This window comes from Pyrus communis, chromosome 14 (assembly GCF_963583255.1).
Source record: "Pyrus communis chromosome 14, drPyrComm1.1, whole genome shotgun sequence".
Classification (NCBI taxonomy): domain Eukaryota; kingdom Viridiplantae; phylum Streptophyta; class Magnoliopsida; order Rosales; family Rosaceae; genus Pyrus; species Pyrus communis.
In genome coordinates this window covers 3232610-3256073 of record NC_084816.1, presented here as the reverse complement: position 1 = coordinate 3256073, position 23464 = coordinate 3232610, and the positions used below count along the sequence as shown (strand labels likewise).

General features: G+C 36.9%; 1 protein-coding gene across 11 annotated transcripts; it reads right to left on the bottom strand.

Annotated features, from left to right (window-relative positions):
- Nucleotides 1-5617: 5617 nt before the first annotated feature.
- On the bottom strand, nucleotides 5618-15117 carry LOC137714981 (putative disease resistance protein RGA3). Of its 11 annotated transcripts, none has more exons than XM_068454167.1 (14): nucleotides 14904-15117; nucleotides 14717-14817; nucleotides 14225-14411; nucleotides 13173-14137; nucleotides 9017-11966; nucleotides 8703-8874; nucleotides 8528-8597; nucleotides 7782-7862; nucleotides 7442-7534; nucleotides 6813-7172; nucleotides 6545-6656; nucleotides 6386-6442; nucleotides 6231-6306; nucleotides 5618-6027 (listed from the first exon to the last, which is right to left on the bottom strand). In XM_068454167.1, the coding sequence occupies exons 3-6, from the start codon at nucleotides 14397-14399 to the stop codon at nucleotides 8837-8839; spliced, it is 4128 nt and encodes a 1375-aa protein (XP_068310268.1). In that variant the 5' UTR covers nucleotides 14400-14411; nucleotides 14717-14817; nucleotides 14904-15117; the 3' UTR covers nucleotides 5618-6027; nucleotides 6231-6306; nucleotides 6386-6442; nucleotides 6545-6656; nucleotides 6813-7172; nucleotides 7442-7534; nucleotides 7782-7862; nucleotides 8528-8597; nucleotides 8703-8836. The 11 variants fall into 11 exon arrangements, with proteins under 11 accessions (XP_068310268.1, XP_068310269.1, XP_068310272.1 ...); XM_068454168.1 differs by having other exon boundaries at nucleotides 6231-6442; nucleotides 6813-6972; nucleotides 7051-7172; XM_068454171.1 differs by having other exon boundaries at nucleotides 6231-6442; nucleotides 6813-7016; nucleotides 7118-7172.
- Nucleotides 15118-23464: the final 8347 nt, after the last annotated feature.

The window sequence follows — 23464 nt, the reverse complement described above, 5'->3', positions numbered from 1 at the left end:
AAATGCTTTATAAGTTTCTCTTGAATCCTCGTAAGGTTAGTATATGAGAAAAAGCACATCGGTTATAAGTTTTATACAACAACATTTCAAGACCTCAAATTAAGGGATAAAAACTCAATACCTATCAACTAGTAATCTAGGTTTTTTTGGTGCCCTTCTCCCATTAGAAGTAATTTGGTTTTCTAGTCTTTGTGAAATATTGTATTTGAAGTGTTCTCTAAGGGTAGTGAGAGACTTTTTTTTATTTATTTTACATTCTATAAATACACATGCAAACAATAAAACAAATAAGTTTTTTATATGGAGTTATGTTAGGCCACTTATGGCATTGCCCCAAACCTTTAAAATCTTTGGACCGGACTCTGTTTAAAATTCTTTTGATAATTTTATTACAACCCTTTAGAAGAAAAAAAAAATCAAAAAATTCCAACTTTATTAAAGGGAACTATTATTAGCACTCCAAAAATCTCGTTCTATACTCCTTACAAGTGAATTTTTCTTTCTAATTATAGAAAGTTTGGAGTGTCAAATGAGATTTTTGAAGTGCTAATAACAATTCTCTTATTAAAATATAAACATATATTACAATTAATTTACACAAATTGTAAGCCAGTCGAAGTTTTGTATTCGTAACATTTGTTATCTAATGTTTTACTCTGCATATTATAATAGTTATTATTTTTCACTTTGAGTATATAAATAATAAATAATTGTATATGTCATAATTATAATGACGATAGTAACACTAGGCGGTGTTTTGCGAATACCAAAAGGCCTCTTCATTTCAACATTCAATTTTCAAATTCCCAAATTGGTAGGCTAGAGCAGCAGTGGCAGTAGCTCCTGCAGCTTCTTTTGGTTCATCATTGCCCTGTGGGAACGGGTGCTTTTTTGGTCAAATGAGGTTTCATGCTCAGAGGACTGCAAGAGGGTTTTCAAATTTATAACCCACATAAACATATACGTGTGAAAAGTTATCATGTCAAGCTTCCTACGAATTTCATATATAATGTATGTAAGTATATTTATGTTTAGTCTCAAGGATTATTTAAGTATTCTCAAACAACTATGAAGTTATTAGAGAGAAACAAAAGCAAAACTCAAGTTGTAAAAACCGGCCTCCTAACTCGTGTAGTAGTTAAATTAAGACAAATATATATCTTTAAAATTAACTATGTTTGAGTTGATTGAAAATCGAATTTGAGTGACAGCTATTAAAATATTTTCAAGTTTCCCACCATCTAATCCATTGGGGGTTATCAGTTATCTTATTCTGATGGTGATGATATGACTTAAATTAAGACAAGAAGTGACCAATTTAATTGAAGGTTGAAGCTAATGAGACATGGGATCTTCAATAAAATAACTTATGAGCTGTGGGTGCTAGGCAGAGTGTACCGTCTTTGATGGAAGAGTTGTGGACTGGAGGGAGGGAAACCATGATCCAATCACTACCTCCACCTTTTTTATTTTATTGCCAACTACCCTCAACCTACCATTATTACATTTTAGATCAGCTCCATCATCTGCATGCTCATCATCAGCACCCCATGCCAAGTGCAAAAATTCCAAAAACAAATTCTTAGCCCATCACATGAAACAGGATGCTTTACCTTCTCACTAATTAAATAAGACTAGGCAAGAATTTGTGAATTTAAAACTTATGAACATTTATAGACGATAAAGGCGGTCGGGATATATTTCACTCTTTGGTATCTTTTTTGTCATGAGAATGATAGAGAAAGGGAGATACATTTCCGGTTGCAGACAAGATTTTATTTTTTATATAGGTCATGGTGAAATTTTTGGTCCTTTATTTTTCTTCACTTTTGGTGAGTCAAAACTTCAAATGGAATGTACTCCACAACCATGATTAAAGTGTACATGCATGGTTTAAACATCCAAAACAAGCTATCTCCGCAACTACTAGATAATCCCAAAAGATCATGCATGAATAAGAAGTTTTAACCCTTCTCACGATCATGATGTCTCCTTAGCAGCACTTTTCAAAAGTTTCATGATTAAACATACATAATCTTATGTCCCTCGTGGGTTGGAGAGGGACTTACCTTAAGGAGATGTATCGTTTTTGTGTTTATATCACTCCTCAATTGACTTTAACATATTACAGCTGAAATAATACGTGATGAGTGAAATACGCACAAAATCTATATCCTAACAGGTAGTGGCGGATCCAAGATTTTAAACTCGGGAGGTCCCAATTATAAAGGTCAAAAAAATTTATAGACAAAAATAACATTGAAAATTTAAATATAATACATTTTATTCAAAAATCATATGCAAAACAATATTACAAATTATAAAATCATAATTCCAACTTCCATTACGAGGTTTCATAAGTTACTAGGGAGTACCTAAGTTATTGATTATCTAATATGAACCACTAAATTTAAAACACCGGTCAATTAAAACTCTCCCCAAACTCCCACTATCTTTCTAACCAAACACACCATTTTTCTTTTTTACTAGTTTCCAAACATCCACTTTCTCTCTCACTAAGAACAAAGTTGCCAGACCTCCACCAACCGCCTCCCTCCCCATTTTCCCGAAGCCATGGCAGCTTCACCCCCAAATTTCACCAACCCATGACAGATCATATCCATCTTACTAACATTATGAAGGAAATTTCACCCATAAGAAAAATTACTAAGATGGTTGAAATAATTTGGGGAAATTTGGGCTTATGTACTCCCCCCGCCAGACGACAGAGAAAGGTTGGAGGAGAAGTGGGTGGCACCGACGGATGAGACCATGGCAGAAGCAAGGAGGAGGCAGGAAAGGTCCCTATTTTCTTTCTTCTTCGTGTGCGGTCATCTTCTCCGAGAAGAAGACAACCACTGCAACTTGCAACCTACAACCTGCACAGACCTCATGCTCAAGTACGAGGAGTCCCCGAAAAATTTATAGCAGGGATTTAGGATCGTCAACGGGTCCTGAGACCTCCCAGGTCCCTATATGGATCCGCCTTTGCTAACAGGTAAACATTTGTGCATGTAGTTTGGGTGTGAAAGAAGAATTTTCAGTGTATGGCTTCTAAAATTATCAACCTAATTCATTAAAGAATATAGGGGGAAAACAACATGTCAACATGAAGTTGGAGTTTGGGCATCTCTAGGAATCATTTCACCTTAAAAAGCTGCATGAAATTTCTTCTTATCATAGATTTTTTTTAATGTGAACGAAATAAAGAGTGTACACTATATCATTATATAATTAGAATGATACTTGAAAAATAAAATTTTCTTCTACTTACATGATGACATGTAGTGTTCTATTCGTGTTTTGGCTACACTAAAAAATTTCTTCTCTCTTAAGCCCCAATTTGTTTTGTATTTATTATGTTTCTCAAAGTTGGTGTTACATGGAATATTCAAAGGTGTTTTATGATGTACTAAAGCACAATAGAATAGACAAAAAAGCACATGAATTTTAGTTTAATATTGGTCATAAGATTAAACATTGTTTTAAATTGTCCACTTGTATTTAGTCTCTCATTCTCCCGGCTTGGCAGACAGCCCATCTTAATCATGATCTAGCAGCAAACTAATCATGTACAATTAATGTTAGTATTTTGTTATATGTCTTGAAGCTTTCAACTTAGGAATGAGAATTAAGAATGATTTCTAACTTCTTGTGTTTGTTGATATTTAAATAACAAAAAATTTAGGTAGGGTACACCCATCAAATTCAGTTCAGGTTTGAGATCAACTATACATGAACAACAATGTATCATCTTAATTCATGACTTCTCCTAGTAAATTTGTCTTTTACTTTATGACACGTTGACTTACTATTAATGAGTATAGAAGAAATTGAAATCCTTTCAATTCTTGAATTTTCAAATGTTTACTAACACGTAAAAAAAATTAAATTTGAACAACATCGTATCATTTCAATTCATGACTTTCTCGATTCAAGAAAGGTAAGTGTTCACAGTGGAGCATGGAAAGTGATGATGGAGAGGTAGAGAGGGAGAGGAGAGAGTTGAATGCATGCAATCTATGTACACGCTCAGATCTCAAAGATGCCACACCGTGGCAGGCAATTGCTTTGCATTGCCAATACTACAAGTCCCAGAAGGCCCATGACTGAGAGTGAGAGCTTACTTACTAATGAGTGAGCTCTGCCAAATGCCAGCATTTGGCCCCAAACATTGATATAGAATATCCACCTTTACAAGGCAAGTACCCAATTAAAACATTTCAAAAATACAAGGCAAACATTTGGGAATTTCTTTCAGTAGCATATTGCATGATACGAGAATGAAGAAATTGAAAATAAAAAAAAATTAAATAATTGTGGAAATTAAATCTAATGATTAAAACACTCGTACCATCGACTGATACATAGCATTGAAGTTGCACCAAAAAATTTGAGTCAAAATAATCTATACATGAAGAGCAACTTTCACCACACTAGGTTTATTATCATTGCGGTATGTCATACAAATCAACATTATTTATAAAGAAATTTACACATAATTTTATATCATTAACATGAAAGATCATGATTTAGTGTACTTGACCCGTCCTCCTACATATGTGGTAGGCTGACCTCATTGAAAATATGCAAGGAACCATGAAATCGAAGAGGAATGGTGTATTACTAATTGAAGTTTGTAATGACACTTTGGTCTGATTTCTTTGTAAACTCTCTGCTTTGTAAGGGCTAACACATGGAGGGGGCCTTTTAGTTAAATAAAAGTGAGTCATTATTTCCAAAAGAAAAAAAGGTTGTATTTGCATATACCCCTTTGACTCCATTTCCAATAGTGAATAAGGAAAAAAACTTGTATACAACCGAATATTATTTTAGGGTATATTAATTTTAAACTGTAATGTCACGTAACAAGTTATAACACATAGCATTTATGATAGGTTTAGAATACTGTTAGTTTGATGTTTTGGTTAACATATATATGTTTAATGGGTTTCATGTTCCATGAGCAAGTGTTGAGATTATAAATTCCACATCAGTTAAAAAAAAATGAACATTGCATGTGCTTATACATAACTAAAAACTCACCATATTGTCAATTAATTTATAATGAAATATCAACTTTTTTCAAAATTGCAAATATGGAACTGCAGTCTGCATGTCAAACGTGCGGAGCGAATCCCATCTTTGCCCTTTGTTTTTCTTTTTCTTTCGGTCCAGTAGTTGGACAAATATACAAATCTCAGATTTAGTTTGTACACAAAATAATGTCACAATGCCCCATTCCTTCACATTTGAACGGGTTTATTATTTTATTTTCTTTTACGAATTTTATTTATTTCAAGATCATCATTTGGATGAGTTTACTTGCTTTTGTGGCCTCTTGACAATTTAAAGGTCACACTTTTGTATCTGCTGCAAGAACTTACACGGACAACTTAGGAGTATTAGATGCCATAAAAAGGTAAATAATCTTACATGGCATCCCCCCCCCCCCCCACCCCCCCCCCCCCCCCCCCCCACCCCCCCCCCCCCCCCTCTTCTCCTGGTAAGCCCATGGGGGCTCCGTCCCTGCCAAGGTGTTGTTAGGGCTGGTCCTAAGGTTTTTAGTGCACACTGCGAAGGCTCAAAACGTGCCTTTTTTTAATACACAAACATATATTTTAAAAATATATATATTTAAAGAGGGCTGGAACCCAGTCGAAGCTGGGGGGCTAGGCCCTCACGCCCAAATTATATTACTTGAGAAAACATACAATGGGTGGGGCAGAGTCTGTAAACCCCGACAATCAAATTTAAAATCATATACAACCACTCTAAGCAAAACTTCATGAAATTTCAACCTTCAAGAAATCGTCTTCAATCATTTCATGATCATGAGACTCCTCACCAACATTTTGTAACCCTTCACCAACATTTTGTAGATGGAGGACCGGCTTTGAATGAATTTAATTCATAAACTGCTACTGTTTGACAAAAGACTTCTGCAGGTTCCCACGTGAAATCGCTCCTCCGGCGAATCTCCAAAGAAGTCAAAGTTTGCATATGCATTTTGAAAGTCTTCTTCAGCTGTATACATGAAATTGGAATTTTAAGAGATGAAGTGAACATGTTTCTCATTTGATTCCCTAAAAATTCGACATACATGACTAGCAAGGATTACACACAAAGCATGCTCATGTACTTTCTATCAAATTAGAAGTATAATCTGAGAATAGCAAGGTGGGAAATATGGAAGCACTCTTTTTGTTCATGTAGTAAAAGTAAGTTACCTGCTTTTGGTTACGATACACTTCATTCCAGCAACTTTGGCCGCTGCAAGGCCCATGCCGATGTCCTCCACCACAGCTGTAGAAAAAGGAAAGATGTTATATTTTATCCTAGACAGTTGGGGTAGAGAATGCACATGTTCGTAGGAGTAAGTAACTTCTTGTTGGCAGCTTGAATTTTCTGCTTCAAATAACAGAGACTACTTCCTTCATATCTGCAATAAACAGTTTATCATAAACATGATTAATTCTCAAGGATAAAAATGTTAATCCTTTTATAATTGCATTAAGATGTGGCTCAAAGGAGATAGTGTTACCTTCACAGCCCGAAGAACTCTTGAGTAAAATAGTAAGGGGCTGAGACAATGATGAGTAACACCATAACAAAGAGTGACCCGAAGTACCCAATATGGACCTGCACTGAGCAAACTTTGTTTCGCAATAAAAATTACTCTTACAACACCGTTATCATCAATGGCATAATCACTAATAAGTTCGTGGTGAATATGAAATGGAGAAAACCTGAAGAAGGGAAAACATGCGTGCTTAGATTGTTCAATGTAAAAGAAAAGGAGAAAAGCACACCTTATATACTGGAGCTGATTTTACAGACTCTCATCCTCAATAAATCCTCCAGAATTTCTTTCATTCATTAAAGACAGTACTAAGTCCATAAGACATTGTACAAACCTTCCATACGTGCAAGCTGGGCTACGTCCATGTTTAGTAGTTTCTTCGGTTTTTACTATAATTACATTTCAAAATGAGCATGAGTCTTTTGGAGAGTAACTGAAGAGAGAGAGAGTTACGATTAGGGTAGTACAATCGTTTTTCAGTTTCAAATCTCAAGCTCGCCCTCTATTCAACAGTTGGCTGCGCCTTGCACTCACCTTTCACGACAATGCAGGGCACAAAGGACACTAAGAAGTCCAAGCTTCTAAAGATCTACACAACACAAAAAATCAACTGAATTCAAATCTCTGTCCAAACTCATAAGGATGCATTTCGATTTAGCAACAAGTATCAAACATAGAATATTGATCCAGTTGTAATCGACAAGCTAAAAGATTACCAATTTGTATCCAAATTCAGATTTGATGATAAGGAAACATGATTGAGGTTGAAAAATGATATTGATCCATACATGAGTTATGATCGGAATCCCAATTCAGATTTGATGATAGTAAAAAGCTTGTAACTGAAGATTCATTTACCTAATTTCTGCAATAGTGTGGGTACACTCTGTTCATCAAGTTATTCGAGGATTATCAATAACACAGAGACAAAAGTCAACTGAATTCAAGTCCCTGTGCATACAATTTAAATATCTGTTAAAAAATTACAAGTAATTATAAAAGTCTCAGTCCAAAATCTTCTTAAGAATAATAACTTTTTTGCATATTATATGAACATGGTTTTAGCAGATAACAAGTCTTGGAAAAAAATTTGCCCACTTTCCTCATTATGCAAGAATCAAAGGAATAAGGAAAGTGCTACAGTTTTCGTCGGGATGAAAAGTCATTAGTCCATAATTTTAATCTCATTCGAACGTACCAACAATAATATCACTCCCGATGATTGCATTTCAATTAACTTTCTCACTGAATCCCAAAAAGTCCCAAGATCTTGAATGTTCTGCTAGGAAAGACAAAAATTAACAAGATTATCACTCTCAGCAATTTCAGCAATAACATGGGTACTCAATAGTTCATCAAGTTACTGGAGCGATATCAACTACAGACACAAAATCAATAGTATTCAAATCAAGGCGCATACAATTCAGATATTACAAGGAGCCTCAAAACTCAGTCCTAAATCTTCATAAGAAAGCAATTACAACAGTTCTATATATTATATCAACTTCGTTATTCTGAAAATAGGTCAGGTCTTGGGATAATATAAACAAACAAATTTCCTCGTTGTGCAGGAACCAATAGATTAGGCAAACTGCAAGAGATTGAAGCAACAAATGTGTTAAATCTACAACTACCATTGTGACAGGATAAAAAGTCATTAACCGATAATTTTAAAACAACAATCTGGCCAGAAGAAAATTCCACTTAAAAAGTTTAGGAACAAAACAATGTGAATCAGAATGAGAACTAATCTGGCATGTGTAACTCAAAGTGATCGACAGATGGTTGAACAACGAAATCCGCTTCGATTTCAATGTATTTATCAACAACAACGTTGTAAGCCAATTCATGAATTGCATGCTAGCTTGAAAAAGGTATTTCTGAACAACAACGTCATGAGAAATGAAGGTTGAGCGAGAAAATTAATATCTTGTGCATCAATACCTTTACTCAGTTTGCAGCCATTGAGCATCCTGAAAAACGCCACTGCAGGCCAAAAGAAATATAGACGCCACTGGAAAACACACAATATATATGGTAAGTCATAAGTCAACAGTACAATATATTGATCAATTAGAAGAGAATAGGAGGTGTGGGTTTGAAACTTTCAAAAGCTTACATGACTTGATTTCAATGCGAAAGTTGGAGCCAATTGGAGTTGTTTGAACATGAAACTGGAATACAAATAATCTTGTGGCCTTGCACACCGTGAAATTTGGTTTTTCCATTTGCTGTAGTTTGGTAAGGTGCTGCCTACCTTCGACTCAACCATTGTATGATTTCTGTGTCAACTGATTTAAAAGAAGAGGGAGAAGAATAAATAACTTTTGTTATGCTAGTTTAAATTTGTATGTAGTAGTTGAGACGAATAAAAGAACATAAGAGATAAACATGTAACATGATCTCTGTAATTTTAAGAATTTTAAAACGTACTTTCGATATATGGAATGTGAGAAATCTTGGGCCAATCTGTGCCGCTGTCCCTGCTGCATCTTTGCTTTAGAAGGGGATGACATTCATAAATATCCAGGGTTCGTAATTTGGTGAGGCGTTGCATAGCTTGGACACTAGGCAAATTCATCAGATTCTTGCACCCTCCAATACGCAGATATGTAAGGGATGTAAGGCTACCCAACCATTCTGGCAAAGTCTCCACTCCGTTAAAAGATGTTATCACCAATTCTCTTAGAGAAGTGAGGTGTTGAATTTGTTGAGGCAGAGACTTGAGCTTAGGCCAACCATACAAGTCTAAGCTTGTAAGGTGCATTAATGATCCAACTTGAAAATCAGGGAACGAATCGAGCTCCTCCGAGAACCCACCGATGCTCAATCTCTCCAACCACGAGAGCTGTTGTAACCCCGTCGGCAGATATTTTAGCTTTCGCCAATTTTTAATACAAAAATAACGGAGAGAAGTGAGGTTGTCTAAACTTGGAAGAATCTCTAAATTAGGGAAATCATTTAATACCAGCCTCTCAAGAGAGAGTGGAAATTGCAGCCCACTCACCCAACTTTCTAATCCTTCACAATTGAAAATCATCAGTTCTCGAAGGGAGGTGAAGGTGCGCAAATCTGAAAAAGATTGTAGACTAATGTTGTTACTTTGGACACCAAACCATGCTACCTTTGGGCATCCCCATATATGCAGTTCCTTAAGAGAAGGAGGAAGAGCAGGTAAACTTGATAATTCTTCGCAATATGTGATTCTCAACTTCTGAAGAGAGGACAAGCCACCTTTAATTTCAATTGATGTCAGATTATTGCAACTATCTATAGTCAAATCCATGAGAGAGGCCCATACACTCAGTGGGCCTGATGGTCCATAACAATCCATAATATACAAACGGCGAAGACATGCAAGGGTGTAAAATGGAAACGATGTTACACCATTGCAACCTTGTAATTGCAATTTCTGGAGAGAGGAGCAGTACCCTAACACACTCGGTACGCTTGACAATCGTCCACAATACTCGATCACTAATTCCCGTAGAGATGCCATGCCATGTGTAATTGGAATCAACTCTAGACTAGGACACCACCGAATATCCAGGTTCTCAAGGAGAGGGAGCATGTCTAGCCCATCCGCCAAATGCCTTAACGTATTACAATTCGAAATTTTCAAATTCGCAAGAGAGACGCAAGAACCAAATACATCTGAGGCAATACACGTTAAACCATCGCAACGACTTATCACCAAAGATGAGAGATTATTGTTGTTCTTCAATATCCCTTTTGGAAAACAAGTAAGCTCCTTAATACCTACTATTCTGAGGGAAGTGAGAGTTGTTAATCCACTGCTTATTTTTTCTATTGGCGTTCCACTATCACTAGATATTATCACCAACTTTTGAAGAGATGGAAAATGACTCGGAACAATTCTCAATTTGGAACAGTGTCTGATATCCAACGTCTCGAGGCAAGGAAAAACCTCAACTTTTTGTGTTGACATCATTGGTGCTTCCATCCATTCAATTAGATTGTTGCACTTCACAATAGATAATACTTTTAGTGCAGGAAATAGAGTAATTTTCTCCTTACTTGTCATGGCTATATTGTGGACAAGATCATAACCGTAGAACCCAGCTCCAACACATTTCAAGTTATCCATTCCCCTAATCTCAAGCTCCGTAAGTTTGGGTAGATGACCGAGCGGTGGGACTCCTTCACATTTGTCGCATCCAAGTAATTGAATCTTCTTCAAGTTGTTGAGCAGTATCATCCACGATGGAAACTTATCGCCCATGAAGTTTTCAATATGTAAGCTCTCCAACTCAAGATGCGGTCGGAAGCCTTCCAATACATCCCTCTCCTCATTGTTGTTGGTTCTTAACCTATCTTTTGTCCATTCGAAGCTTAAATGACATATTTCCTTCTTATCCTCCAACTTAGCTTTCTTTGCTTCTTCTCCGTTCTTTACGTGCTCCAAATTACAAACAATTAATTTACCTCTCAAATGTTTCAAGTCAGCCAACTCCTCAATTTGACGACCAATCTCATTACCTACCGAAAAGTAAGGTAATGTTCGAAGGCATGTTAGCCGACTTATCCCCTGGGGGAATTTTGTACTCATATCAAAATAAATATGCCTTAGGTTGATCAAGTTTTGCAGCTCTTTTGGAAACTCCTCAAGGGCACAATTTGTTGCTCTTAAAGTCTGCAGGTTATAGAGCTTGCCTACAGATTTGGGGAGTTCTTTGAATCTTGTTTTAGAAATGTTAAGATATCTCAAGTGTTTCAACCTTCCAACTGAAATTGGAAATTCTTCAATCTTAGCATTACTTAAATTTAAGACACGTAAAGCTTTGAACCGTGGAAGAATGTTACTAGGAACTTCACCATCGTCGAAAAACACTGACCGCAATTTCTTAGCACTTCTTTCTGGAATTTTATCCAGCATAGAAGTAGAAATCCGAGCAACATGTGGAATCTCGTTTGTATTATCTATGCCACATAAGTCTCCCGTCAAGCTTTCTGATTTGAATACACATTCTGCAAGGTCGTGCACAAGATCGTGCATCTGGCATATGCTAACAATGTCATTGTCACTCATTGAAGCATCTTGAAATAAGGAGCTATGCAATAGAATATTAAAATATTCATCGCCTATGTCCTCCATATCTTTACTTTCACCAGGCGAAGGATGGAGTAGTCCTTGAGCCATCCAAAGTTGAATCAACTTATCTTTTTTAATTATAGAATCTTTCTTGAACACTGAGCAGTATGAAAAACATTGCTTCAATGATGGTGATTCTAAATTGTCAAAACTCAACTTCAACACTGGCATAATTATATCTTCTTCTTTTGATAGGTTGTGCCATATTCTACTGTTTTTAAACGATGACCATTCTTCAATACTTTTTCTGTGCAAAATGCCTCCCAAAACCTGTTAGATTGGATTAGTGAGTTTAAAAGGTGTCCTCAAACAATGTAGAAAATAGCTAGGGACTCACATGAATAAGACGTTTTTGCTTGCTTAATTTTTAATCCCCTTGCCTAAAAGGACAAAATCTAAGCCGTAAGCAAAATGACATTAGTTTCCATTATTTTTGGTGTTTGACGAAATTTCCAGAATACCCATTAAGTAGTTAAAAACACATTTTATTCTTGATCTGCTGCGGTAATGAATTAATTTAATCTAGTTTTTGTTCGTTCAAATGAATAAGTTGCTAATGCTGATTTTTGAATAAGAAATGTTTGGGATATCACATTTTTGTATATCATTTAATGTATAAGTGATGTGTACATATCATTTCCGTTATTATTCTGGTGAAGTTTTTACACCCTATAAAAAACCAATCTACACAAATTGTACTTTCAAAATTTGAACTCAATTCAATCATTTTGTAAATAATGATTCTCCTCCATAGACAGCTCGTGCTGCTTTGTTTTCAGACTATGTTGACCTAGCTACCACTTTTCAAATTAATGTGTATCTTGGCATCCAGGTTTATCTCACTTTCTTGTTTTTTTTCCTAACTTTGTGGTATTGCTCAACTTATTTTGCAGGTTTAGACCTTTAGGTTTAGTTATAGAGGGGTTAGATTTCATGTCCCCTCCTCCCCCCTCTTTCTTTGTATCTTTCTTACTTTCGTTTCTAGAAGGGTAAGGTTTGTCCCTCCTCTTTTTTTTCATGTATTGTTGTTATTTTTGTTTTATGAGGATAAGGTTTATGTCATTTTGGTGTAACTTATTTTTTCATAATCAATAAAATTTCCCTCGTATCGTCGAGGTTTCCAAAAAAAGAAAAAAAATCATTTTGCAAATAATATAGCTAAAATCTGAAGAGATCGGATCAGTTTGTTTGCTACCAAATATCAAGCAAATGGGAGATCTTTTAGTCATCCATTTGTTTTGGTACTAGGTAAAATATCCATGATATCAAATCGCTAAAATCTAAGATTTGAAATGAAATTTTGTAATGATGATGACGAGTTGTAAGGACAAAATACGTATGTCACAAGGCCTTGTCCTATTTTATAAGGTGGTGCACCCCATGGGTTGAATGCAAATACTCTCCTAAATTATAAATGAAAACATGTAAAAATATAGGTGTAAATTCCATGTTATAATACATTATAATATTACGTACCTTTGCCACCAATGGAACACCACCACAATTTTTAGCAATCTCTCTTCCAATTGTTTGGAATTCAAGAGTTATATGAGCACTGCTATTGGAGAAAGCTCGATCTTTCATTATGGACCAACATTCATCCGCTGAAAGTTTTTCCAGATCATGTCGTGGAAGTAATTTTTCAGAGATTGATGCAACTTTTCCACTGCGAGTAGTGACAACAATTTTAGATCCTGCAGCAGAATAAAGCTTTGACAAACATTCCATCAAATTCTCCCATTTTCTGAAATCTTCGTTCCAAACGTCATCAAGTACGAGTAAGTATCTTTTTTCTTTCAACTCTTCATTAAGGAACTTAAGTAGAGCATTCCGGTTATCTTTCGAAGAAGGGGCGTTTGCCGGTTTAAGCTGCTCTAACATCTGAAGTAGAATTAAATTGACATCAAAAGGGTCTGATACACAAACCCATATTCTCGTTTCGAAAAACTTGTGTACAGAATCCTCATTGTAAATTGACTTGGCCAACGTTGTCTTGCCGAGGCCTCCCATTCCCACGATGGCCATAACCGAAAGATTTTCTTGATTGTATTTGGCGTCGGTCAGGGTTGTAACTATTTTTGACACAACACCTGCCCTTCCAACAGTTATTTCATCTCTGCCAATGAATGCGTCGGTTTGTCTGTCCCATCTATTTCCTCGAGGGGTTGCATCTTTGTTCTTGGAAACTAGTCCAAGAAGAGGTGCTTTCCTCTCGAGATCCACCAAGGATGCATTGATCTTCTGAATTTTATGCGCCATTTGAAGACGAAATGCAAGTGGATTGGAGAGTGAAAAGAAGTTAAGAACCTTTTTCTTGATATGGTTTTGGATTTCGACTTTACGCCGAGCAACTTCGTACTCGAATTCATCCAAGACATCCTCGGCATCCTCAGCTACGTCTTTGAGTTTCTTCACCCAGTCCTCTATTGACTTTGGCCGACCTGTTAGAGAATGAAAAGAAGTTAAATACCTTGTAATTGTATCACGCGTGTGTGAGATTATAAGAGAATTCAGAAATATATTACTACCTTGTGGGTTGTCGGCAACATCAACCAAGAAACGTTCAACGTCGGTCAATGACTGTTTCAGCTTTCCGAGTTGAGCTTTGAAACCCCATACAAGACTGAATTCTTGAGCAGCAAGTGAAAGCACCTTGTTCAGTATTCCCTCAGCAGCAAAAGTAAGCACAGCTTCAGCCGCCATTCCTTCAATTCCCTGCAACTCAGCCAATCAGAGTTTTTAGTTTCCCTCTTCTTCATAACGTGTATAAGGTGGGGCATCCAATAATTCAGGGGTAGATTCCTATCAGATAAAAGGCTAATTGAGGATAGATTTACTTTAGACGTGGCTCACGCTCAACAGCCCGAAGGCCCAGTTCTACACGGACACAAGGGCCTGGTCCGTTTCTCGCCGGGGAACAAGGCCGGAGCCTTCCCAGCTCCGGTCGACGGCAACACCAAACCTTAAGGTGCGATCTATGTATTAAAATGACAAATGAGACGAGGGGAAGAGTTTCATACCTAACTCACGTCGTGGGACGGCCAGAACTGGCCGGAAACCTGCTCGAAGGGCACGGGGCTCGCCGGAAATTGAAAACTGTTTCCCCGAGCTGTTTTCGTGCCTAACCTTCACCAAAACCATTTTTCCACTTAAAAACAAGAAGTCTAGACTACGAGGGGAGGAGATCGGAGGGTGATTTCGACTTACCTTCGTCGGAAAAGCTTGTACAGTGACTGCAACGGTGTCGGGAACGAGAGAGGGAGAGTTGGGTGCTTGGTCGAGGTCGAGGGTCGTCGTCACTGCCAAATAGTGGTAAAGATGGTGTGTGTGTAGATCGGGGAGAAGGATAGAGTGCGAGGGAGATGTGGGTGAGTTCGGGGAAAAGTGAGAGCTGAAGGAGAGGGAGAGAGAGTTGACTCGGGGAGGGGATAGAGAAGAGAGAAGGAGAGTTGGCGTGTGGTGCTGCCACGTGGCAAGCATAGAGAGGAGGAGAAATGGAGAGAACTTCAACCGTGGGAAACTCTACTCAAGCTGTTCACTATTTAATCCATCTAGTGAATAGTAACTACATTTTGTATCATTACAGTTGAACTTGAATAGTTATGGGAATAGATAATAAAATATTATTTTTTAAATAATACAAAATAATTTTATTTGTAATATAAGATATGATTTTTAATTGATCTCGTTATATTATTTTCTATTTGTAATAAAAATTTATTTTTATTATTTTTACTTTTTCTTTTCACAAGGTGCAGTACACCATTCCAAAACCTTTTTTATTTATTTTTTTATTTTTTCTTCTTTTCACATGGTGCCAACGCACCATTATTTTTCTTCTTCTTTTCACATCCAAAAGCAACCAAACCCCTAATCGGTCTCAATTTTTGTTTCCCCAAAAATGCAAATGGAGAGAAAGAGGATGACAACAAATCAAACCCCCCTCCGATTCGACATCTCCCACTCCGATTCCTTGTGGGTTTTTTCCTACTTCCCTCACAACTCCGTCGATCGATCTGCTCTCGGAGAAAAATTTGCCGCCGACGCCATGTTTCTGTTCGACTGGTTCTATGGCGTCCTCGCCTTCCTCGGGTTGTGGCAGGAGGCCAAGATTCTATTTCTGGGCCTCGACAATTCCGGCAAGACGACCCTCCTCCACATGCTGAAGGACGAGGTTTGACTCTCTTTCTCTCCCTCCTCAAATTGAATAGTACCAGGAAGAGTTCGAGAAATGCAGAGGAGATGATGGCTGACATTGCCCAGACATCAACCTTGCGTCACATGCCCTTCGAGCTCTTAGGCTGGCAACTCCTATTAGGCCTTTCCCTCGGGCTCCATCGCCAGCACACGCTAGACCAAGTTGCTCGGGCTTCTGGCACCGTTTGAGAGCCAGTCCACTGGGCTATTGCCCACGGTGGAACTGCTCTAAAGGGAAACCGGATTGGGTGAGGATAAGGGGACTAAAATGCAATTTCATATATTATTAGGGAAAATGTGAAATTACATTAAAATTTGGGGGTGGGGTTTCACATTTTTGCGTTGTTTATGTTTGTAAGGAGAGCATTTATAACTTGGAAATAAGGAGGGAATAAATAACAGTGAGTCATCATTTTCAAAAGAAAAAGGCTGCATTTGCATATACCCCTTTGACTCTATTTACAATTGTGAATAAAGAGAAAAACTTGTACATAACCGAATATTATTTCAGGGTATTATAAATTAAACATGTATTGTCACGCAACAAGTTATAATACATAGCATTTATGATAGGCTTAGAATAATGTTACTTTGATGTTTTGGTTGACATATAAATGTTTAATGGGTTTCATGTTCCATGAGTAAGTGTTAAAAGTATGAATCTTACATCAGTAAAAAAAATAAATAAACATTGCATGTGCTTATATGTAAATAAAAACTCACCATATTATCAATTAATTTATAGTGAAATATTAACTTCGTTCAAAATTACATATACAAAACTGTATGTCAAACGTGCGGAGTGGATCCCATCTTTGCCTTTGTTTTTCTATTTTCTTTCGATCCAGCAATCCGACAAATATACAAATCTCAGATTAGTTTGCACACAAAATAATGTCACTATGCCCATTCCTTCACATTTGAATGGGTTTACTTTTTTATTTATTTTCTTTTACGAATTTTATTTATTTCCTTTTACGAATTTTATTTATTTCAAGATGCATCATAGGACATCGTACGATACATCCATTTTTAGTATTTTCTCCGGTTTTTACTATAATTACATTTCAAAATGAGCATGAGTCTTTTAGAGAGTAACTGAAGAGAGAGAGAGAGAGAGAGAGTTACAATTAGGGTAGTACAATCGTTTTTCAGTTTCAAATCTCAACCAAATTCGCTTCGATTTCAACGTATTTCTCAACAACAACGTTGTAAGCCAATTCATGAATTACATGCTAGCTTGAAAAGGTATTTCCGAACAACAACGTCATGAGAAATGAAGGTTGAGCGAGAAAATTAATATCTTGTGCATCAATACCTTTACGCAGTTTGCACCCATTGAGCATCCTGAAAAACGCCACTGCAGGCCAAAAGAAATTTAGACGCCACTGGAAAACACACAATATATATAGTAAGTCAGAAGTCAACAGTACAGTAGATTGATCAATTAGAAGAGAATGGGGGGTGTGGGTTTGAAACTTTGAAAGGCGTACATGACCTAATTTGGAGTTGTTTGAACATGAAACTGGAATACAAATAATCTTGTGGCCTTGCACACCACGAAATTTGGTTTTTCAAATTTGCCGCAGTTTGGTAAGGTGCTGCCTACCTTCCATCCAACTACTGTAGGATGGAGTCAAACTGATTTAAAAGAAGAGGGAGAAGAATAAAGAAAACCATTACATAGCTCGATATTACACATCATCACCGCAATAACTCAGAATGTTGTAAAAGGCATCCCTACATTGAGCTACAATTGTTCAAAGGAACCAATATCTCCGGATGTGGTGTGGCTTGCGTGGTGATTGTGACCAAATTAAACATAACAGAGCATCTTTTATCAACCCGAGCAACAGATTTATAATATGGGTTTCCAGCACCGATCATTTGTAGAATTCAAAGTCAGTGTCAGGCTTCTTCACATTGGTTTGGTAACCCTTCTCAAAGTCGTTTGGGAGTATGACATACCGATTTTTCCTAACTGCATGCATTCCTGCTTCTTGACATATAGCAGAAATCTGTACAAACCCAACCATTTATAGCAGTTACTATAGACTCAATTTTTTATTTAAAAAAAAAAAATGATTGAAGATCTGAGACCGCCACAAAGCTTCAACATCTTTACACTCAGAATACTACAGGTGAAGTCCAGTAAGAGAACTCATATTCAACTTTGTAGCCATTCATATTGAGGTTCTCGTTATCAATCATTAAACGGCTAAATCCGACCCCACAAAGCGTCTCATACCGACTGTTAAAAAGAATATGTATATGTCAGTCGCCATAATTGTTCTAACCAAGAGCTTTTGAATTTGTTATAATTTGTTTTCTTATTGGACTTCACCTGTAGTATTATGAGTTCTCTTATTTTAGACTTTTGAATTTGTTATAATTTGTTTTCTTCATTTTTTCAACACTTTTCTACATTTCTGATAGGATCACTGTTGGAACCCCCAGTCCCACATCGGACAGAGGGAGAAGAGAAGAGTGCTTTAAATAGAAATACCCCTCTCTAACTAATATCGAGACCTTTTGTGATAAAACCCCACACCTGAGGATTGTGCAGGTGGTTAAGTGAGGACAGTATCGGTGTTGTTGGAGTGGGCCCTCGGCCCGTTGACCTGAAAATTTCTACATGGTATCAGAGCCAGGAGGCGGGCCCGTACTACCATGTGATTGGGTGGGTCCCAATGCCACGTGTTTGGGTGGGTCCCCATTGGCCCCACGTGATTGGGTGAGTCCCGAGGGTGGGTCCCCATTGGCCCCACGTGATTGGGTGAGTCCCGACATGGCTCCACGTGGTTGCCGATGTGTGGAAATTCACGTGTGACCCATAAGTGGGGCCGATGTGTGGAAATTCACGTGTGACCCACACCTGAGGATTGTGTAGGTGATTAAGTGGGGACAGTATGTGATTGGGCACTTGCTTGAAAAAGTGCCCCAGTAAGCACTGGGTGCCTGTCTTTTGTTGCCAGCGTTTTGCTTTGGGCGTGCAAAGCTTATGCCAGGGCCTTTTCTTTTTATCTAACAGAAGCTAATTAGTTAGTTTTGTGAAGATTAATGGATATTTGACTTTTGTTTTAACTGCATTGTCGGTTTGAGAGTCGTTGATATGCTTTCTTGACATTTATCATACCATGGCTGAGCCTGCCATTGTTGCGCTCTGGGAGGGTTTCGGTTTGGTGCTTCGATTCTTCTGGTTCGCTCTGGAGAGAAGAGAAGCGAAGGGAGAGAGAGGGATTGAGTGAGCCTTACGAAAGTTTATCTGCGTTGACTGCGGTTAGCTCGGGCTCTTCAATAATATAATTTATGAGCTGTGGGTGCTAGGCAGAGTGTACCGTCTTTGATGGAAGAGTTGTGGACTGGAGGGAGGGAAACCATGATCCAATCACTACCTCCGCCTTTTTTATTTTATTGCCAACCACCCTCAACCTACCATTATTACATTTTAGATCTACTCCATCATCTGCATGCTCATCATCAGCACCCCATGCCAAGTGCAAAAATTCCAAAAATAAATTCTTAGCCCATCACATGAAACAGGATGCTTTACCTTCTCACTAATTAAATAAGACTAGGCAAGAATTTGTGAACTTAAAACTTATGAACATTTATAGAGGATAAATTCTGTCATACAACGGGCAGCCGGGATATATTTCACTTTTTGGTATCTCTTTTGTCATGAGAACGATAAAGAAAGAGAGATACATTTCCGGTTACGGACAAGATTTTATTTTTTATATAGGTCAAGTTTTTGGTCCTCTCTTCTTCTTCACTTTTGGTGAGTCAAAACTTCAAATGGAATGTACTCCACAACCATGATTAAACATACATAATCTTATACCCCTCGCGGGTTGGAGAGGGACTTACCTTAAGGAGATGTATCGTTTTTGTGTTTATATCACTTCTCAATTGACTTTAACATATTAAAGCTGAAATAATACGTGATGAATGAAATACGTACAAAATCTATATCCTAACATGCAATGGCGGATCCAGGATTTTAAACTCGGGGGTCCCAATTATAAAGGTCAAAAAATTTATAGACAAAAATAACATTGAAAATTTAAATATAATACATTTCATTCAAAAATCATATGCAAAACAATATTACAAATTATAAAATCATAATTCCAGCATCCATTACGAGGTTTCATAAGTTACTAGGGAGTACCTAAGTTATTGATTATCTAATATGAACCACTAAATTTGAAACACTGGTCAATTAAAACTCTCCCCAAACTCCCACTCTCTTTCTAACCAAACACACCATTTTTCTCTTTTACTAGTTTCCAAACATCCACCTTCTCTCTCACTAAGAACAAAGCTGCCATACCTCCACTAACCGCCTCTCTCCCCATTTTCCCGAAGCCATGGCAGCTTCACCCTCAAATTTCACCAACCCATGACAGATCATATCCATCTTACTAACATTATGAAGGAAATTTCACCCATAAGAAAAATTACTAAGATGGTTGAAATAATTTGGGGAAATTTGAGCTTATGTACTGCCCCCGCCAGACGACAGAGAAAGGTTGGAGGAGAAGTGGGAGGCACCGACGGATGAGACCATGGCAAAAGCAAGGAGGAGACAGGCAGGAAGGGTCCTTATTTTCTTTCTTCTTCGTGCGCGGTCATCTTCTCCGAGAAGAAGACAACCACTGCAACTTGCAACCTACAACATGCACATACCTCACGCTCGAGTATGAGGGATCCTCGGAAAATTTATAGCAGGGATTTAGGTTCGTTGACGGGTCCTGGGACCTCCCAGGTCCCTATATAGATCAGCCTTTGCTAACAGGTAAACATTTGTGCATGTAGTTTGGGTGTGAAAGAAGAATTTTCAGTGTATGTCTTCTAAAATTATCAACCTAATTCATTAAAGAATATAGGGGGAAAACAATATGTCAACATGAAGTTGGAGTTTGGGCATCTCTAGGAATCATTTCACCTTAAAAAGCTGCATGAAATTTCTTCTTATCATAGATTTTGTTTTTAATGTGAACAAAATAAAGAGTGGTACATTATATCATTATATAATTGAAATGATACTTGAAAAATAAAATTTTCTTGTACTTACATAATGATATGTAGTGTTTTATTTGTGTTCCGGCTACACTGAAAAATTTCTTCTCTCTTGGGCCCCAATTTGTTTTGTATTTATTATGTTTCTCAAAGTTGGTGTTACTAAAAGCACCATGGAATAGACAAAAAAGCACATGAATTTTAGTTTAATATTGGTTATAAGATTAAACATTGTTTTAAATTGTCCACTTGTATTTAGTCTCTCATTCTCCCAGCTTGGCAGACAACCCATCTTAAGCATGATCTAGCAGCAAACTAATCATGTACAATTAATGTTGGTATTTTGTTTTATGTCTTGAAGCTTTCAACTTTAGGAATGAGAATTAGGAAACTAGTATCATTCCGATTTCTAACTTCTTATGTTTGGTGATATTTAAATAATAAAAAATTTAGATAGAGTACACCCATCAAATTCAGTTCAGGTTTGAGATCAACTATACATGAACAACAATGTATCATCTTAATTCATGACTTCTTCTAATAAATTTGTCTTTTACTTTATGACACATTGACTTACTATTAGCGAGTATAGAAGAAATTAATATCCTTTCAATTCTTGAATTTTCAAATGTTTACTGACACGTAAAATAAAAATTAAATTTAAATAACATTGTATCATTTCAATTCATGACTTTCTCGATTCAAGAAAGGTAAATGTTCACAGTGGAGCATGGAAAGTGATGATGGAGAGGCAGAGAGGGAGAGGAGAGAGTTGAATGCATGCAATCAATGTACACGCTCAGATCTCAAAGATGCCACACCGTGGCAGGCAATTGCTTTGCATTGCCAATACTACAAGTCCCAGAAGGCCCATGACCGAGGGTGAGAGCTTACTTACTAATGAGTGAGCTCTGCCAAATGCCAGCATTTGGCCCCAAACATTGATACAGAATATCCACCTTTACAAGGCAAGTACCCAATTAAAACATTTCAAAAATACAAGGCAAACATTTGGGAATTTCTTTCAGCAGCATATTGAATGATACGTGAAAGAAGAAATTGAAAATAAATAAATAAAATAATTGTGCAAAATTAAATTTAATGATTAAAACACTCGTACCATTGACTGATACGTAGTATTGAAGTTGCACCAAAAAATTTGAGTCAAAATAATCTATACATGAAGAGCAACTTTCACAACTTTAGGTTTATTATCATTGCGATATGTCATACAAATCAACATTATTTATAAAGAAATTTAAACATAATTTTATATCATTAACATGAAAGATTATGATTTAGTGTACTCGACTCGTCCTCCTACATATGTGGTAGGTTGACCTCATTGAAAATATGCAAGGAACCATGAAATCGAAGAGGAATGGTGTATTACTAATTGAAGTTTGTAATGACATTTTGGTCTGATTTCTTTTTAAACTCTCTGCTTTGTAAGGGCTAACACATGGAGGGGGCCTTTTAGTTAAATAAAAACCAAGGCTCTTTGTTTGCACTTCACAACATCTTTGTAGTGATCAAGGACATGATCCATAAATTAGGTAGTGTAGGACCTTTTTGCTTTGTTTATGTTTGTAAGGAGAGCATTTATAGCATGGAAATAAGAAATGAATAAATAACAGTGAGTCATTATTTCCAAAAGAAAAAAAGGTTGTATTTGCATATACCCCTTGGACTCCATTTTCAATAGTGAATAAGGAGAAAAACTTGCATACAACCGAATATTATTTTAGGGTATTTTAAATTTTAAACTGTAATGTCATGTAACAAGTTATAACACATAGCATTTATGATAGGTTTAGAATAATATAACATAGCATTTATGATAGGTTTAGAATAATGTTAGTTTGATGTTTTGGTTAACATATATATGTTTTATGGGTTTCACGTTCCATGAGTAAGTGTTGAGATTATGAATTCCACATCAGTTTAAAAAAATGAACATTGCATGTGCTTATATGTAACTAAAAACTCACCATATTGTCAATTAATTTATAATGAAATATCAACTTTTTTCAAAATTGCAAATATGGAACTAAATGTCAAACGTGCGGAGCGGATCCCATCTTTGCCCTTTGTTTTTCTTTTTCTTTCGGTCCACTAGTTGGACAAATATACAAATCTCAAATTTAGTTTGTACACAAAATAATGTCACAATGCCCCATTCCTTCACATTTGAACGGGTTTACTATTTTATTTTCTTTTACGAATTTTATTTATTTCAAGATCATCATTTGGATGAGTTTACTTGCTTTTGTGGCCTCTTGACAATTTAAAGGTCACACTTTAGTATCTGCTGCAAGAACTTACACGGACAACTTAGGAGTATTAGATGCCATAAAAAGGTAAATAATCTTACATGGCATCCGCCACACCCGCCGCCCCCCCCCCCCCCCCCCCCCCCTCCCCCCTATCCCGGTAAGCCTATGGGGGCTCTGTCCCTGCCAAGGTGTTGTTAGGGCTGGTCCTAAGGTTTTTAGTGAACACTGCGAAGGCTCAAAACGTGCCTTTTTTTAATACACAAACATATA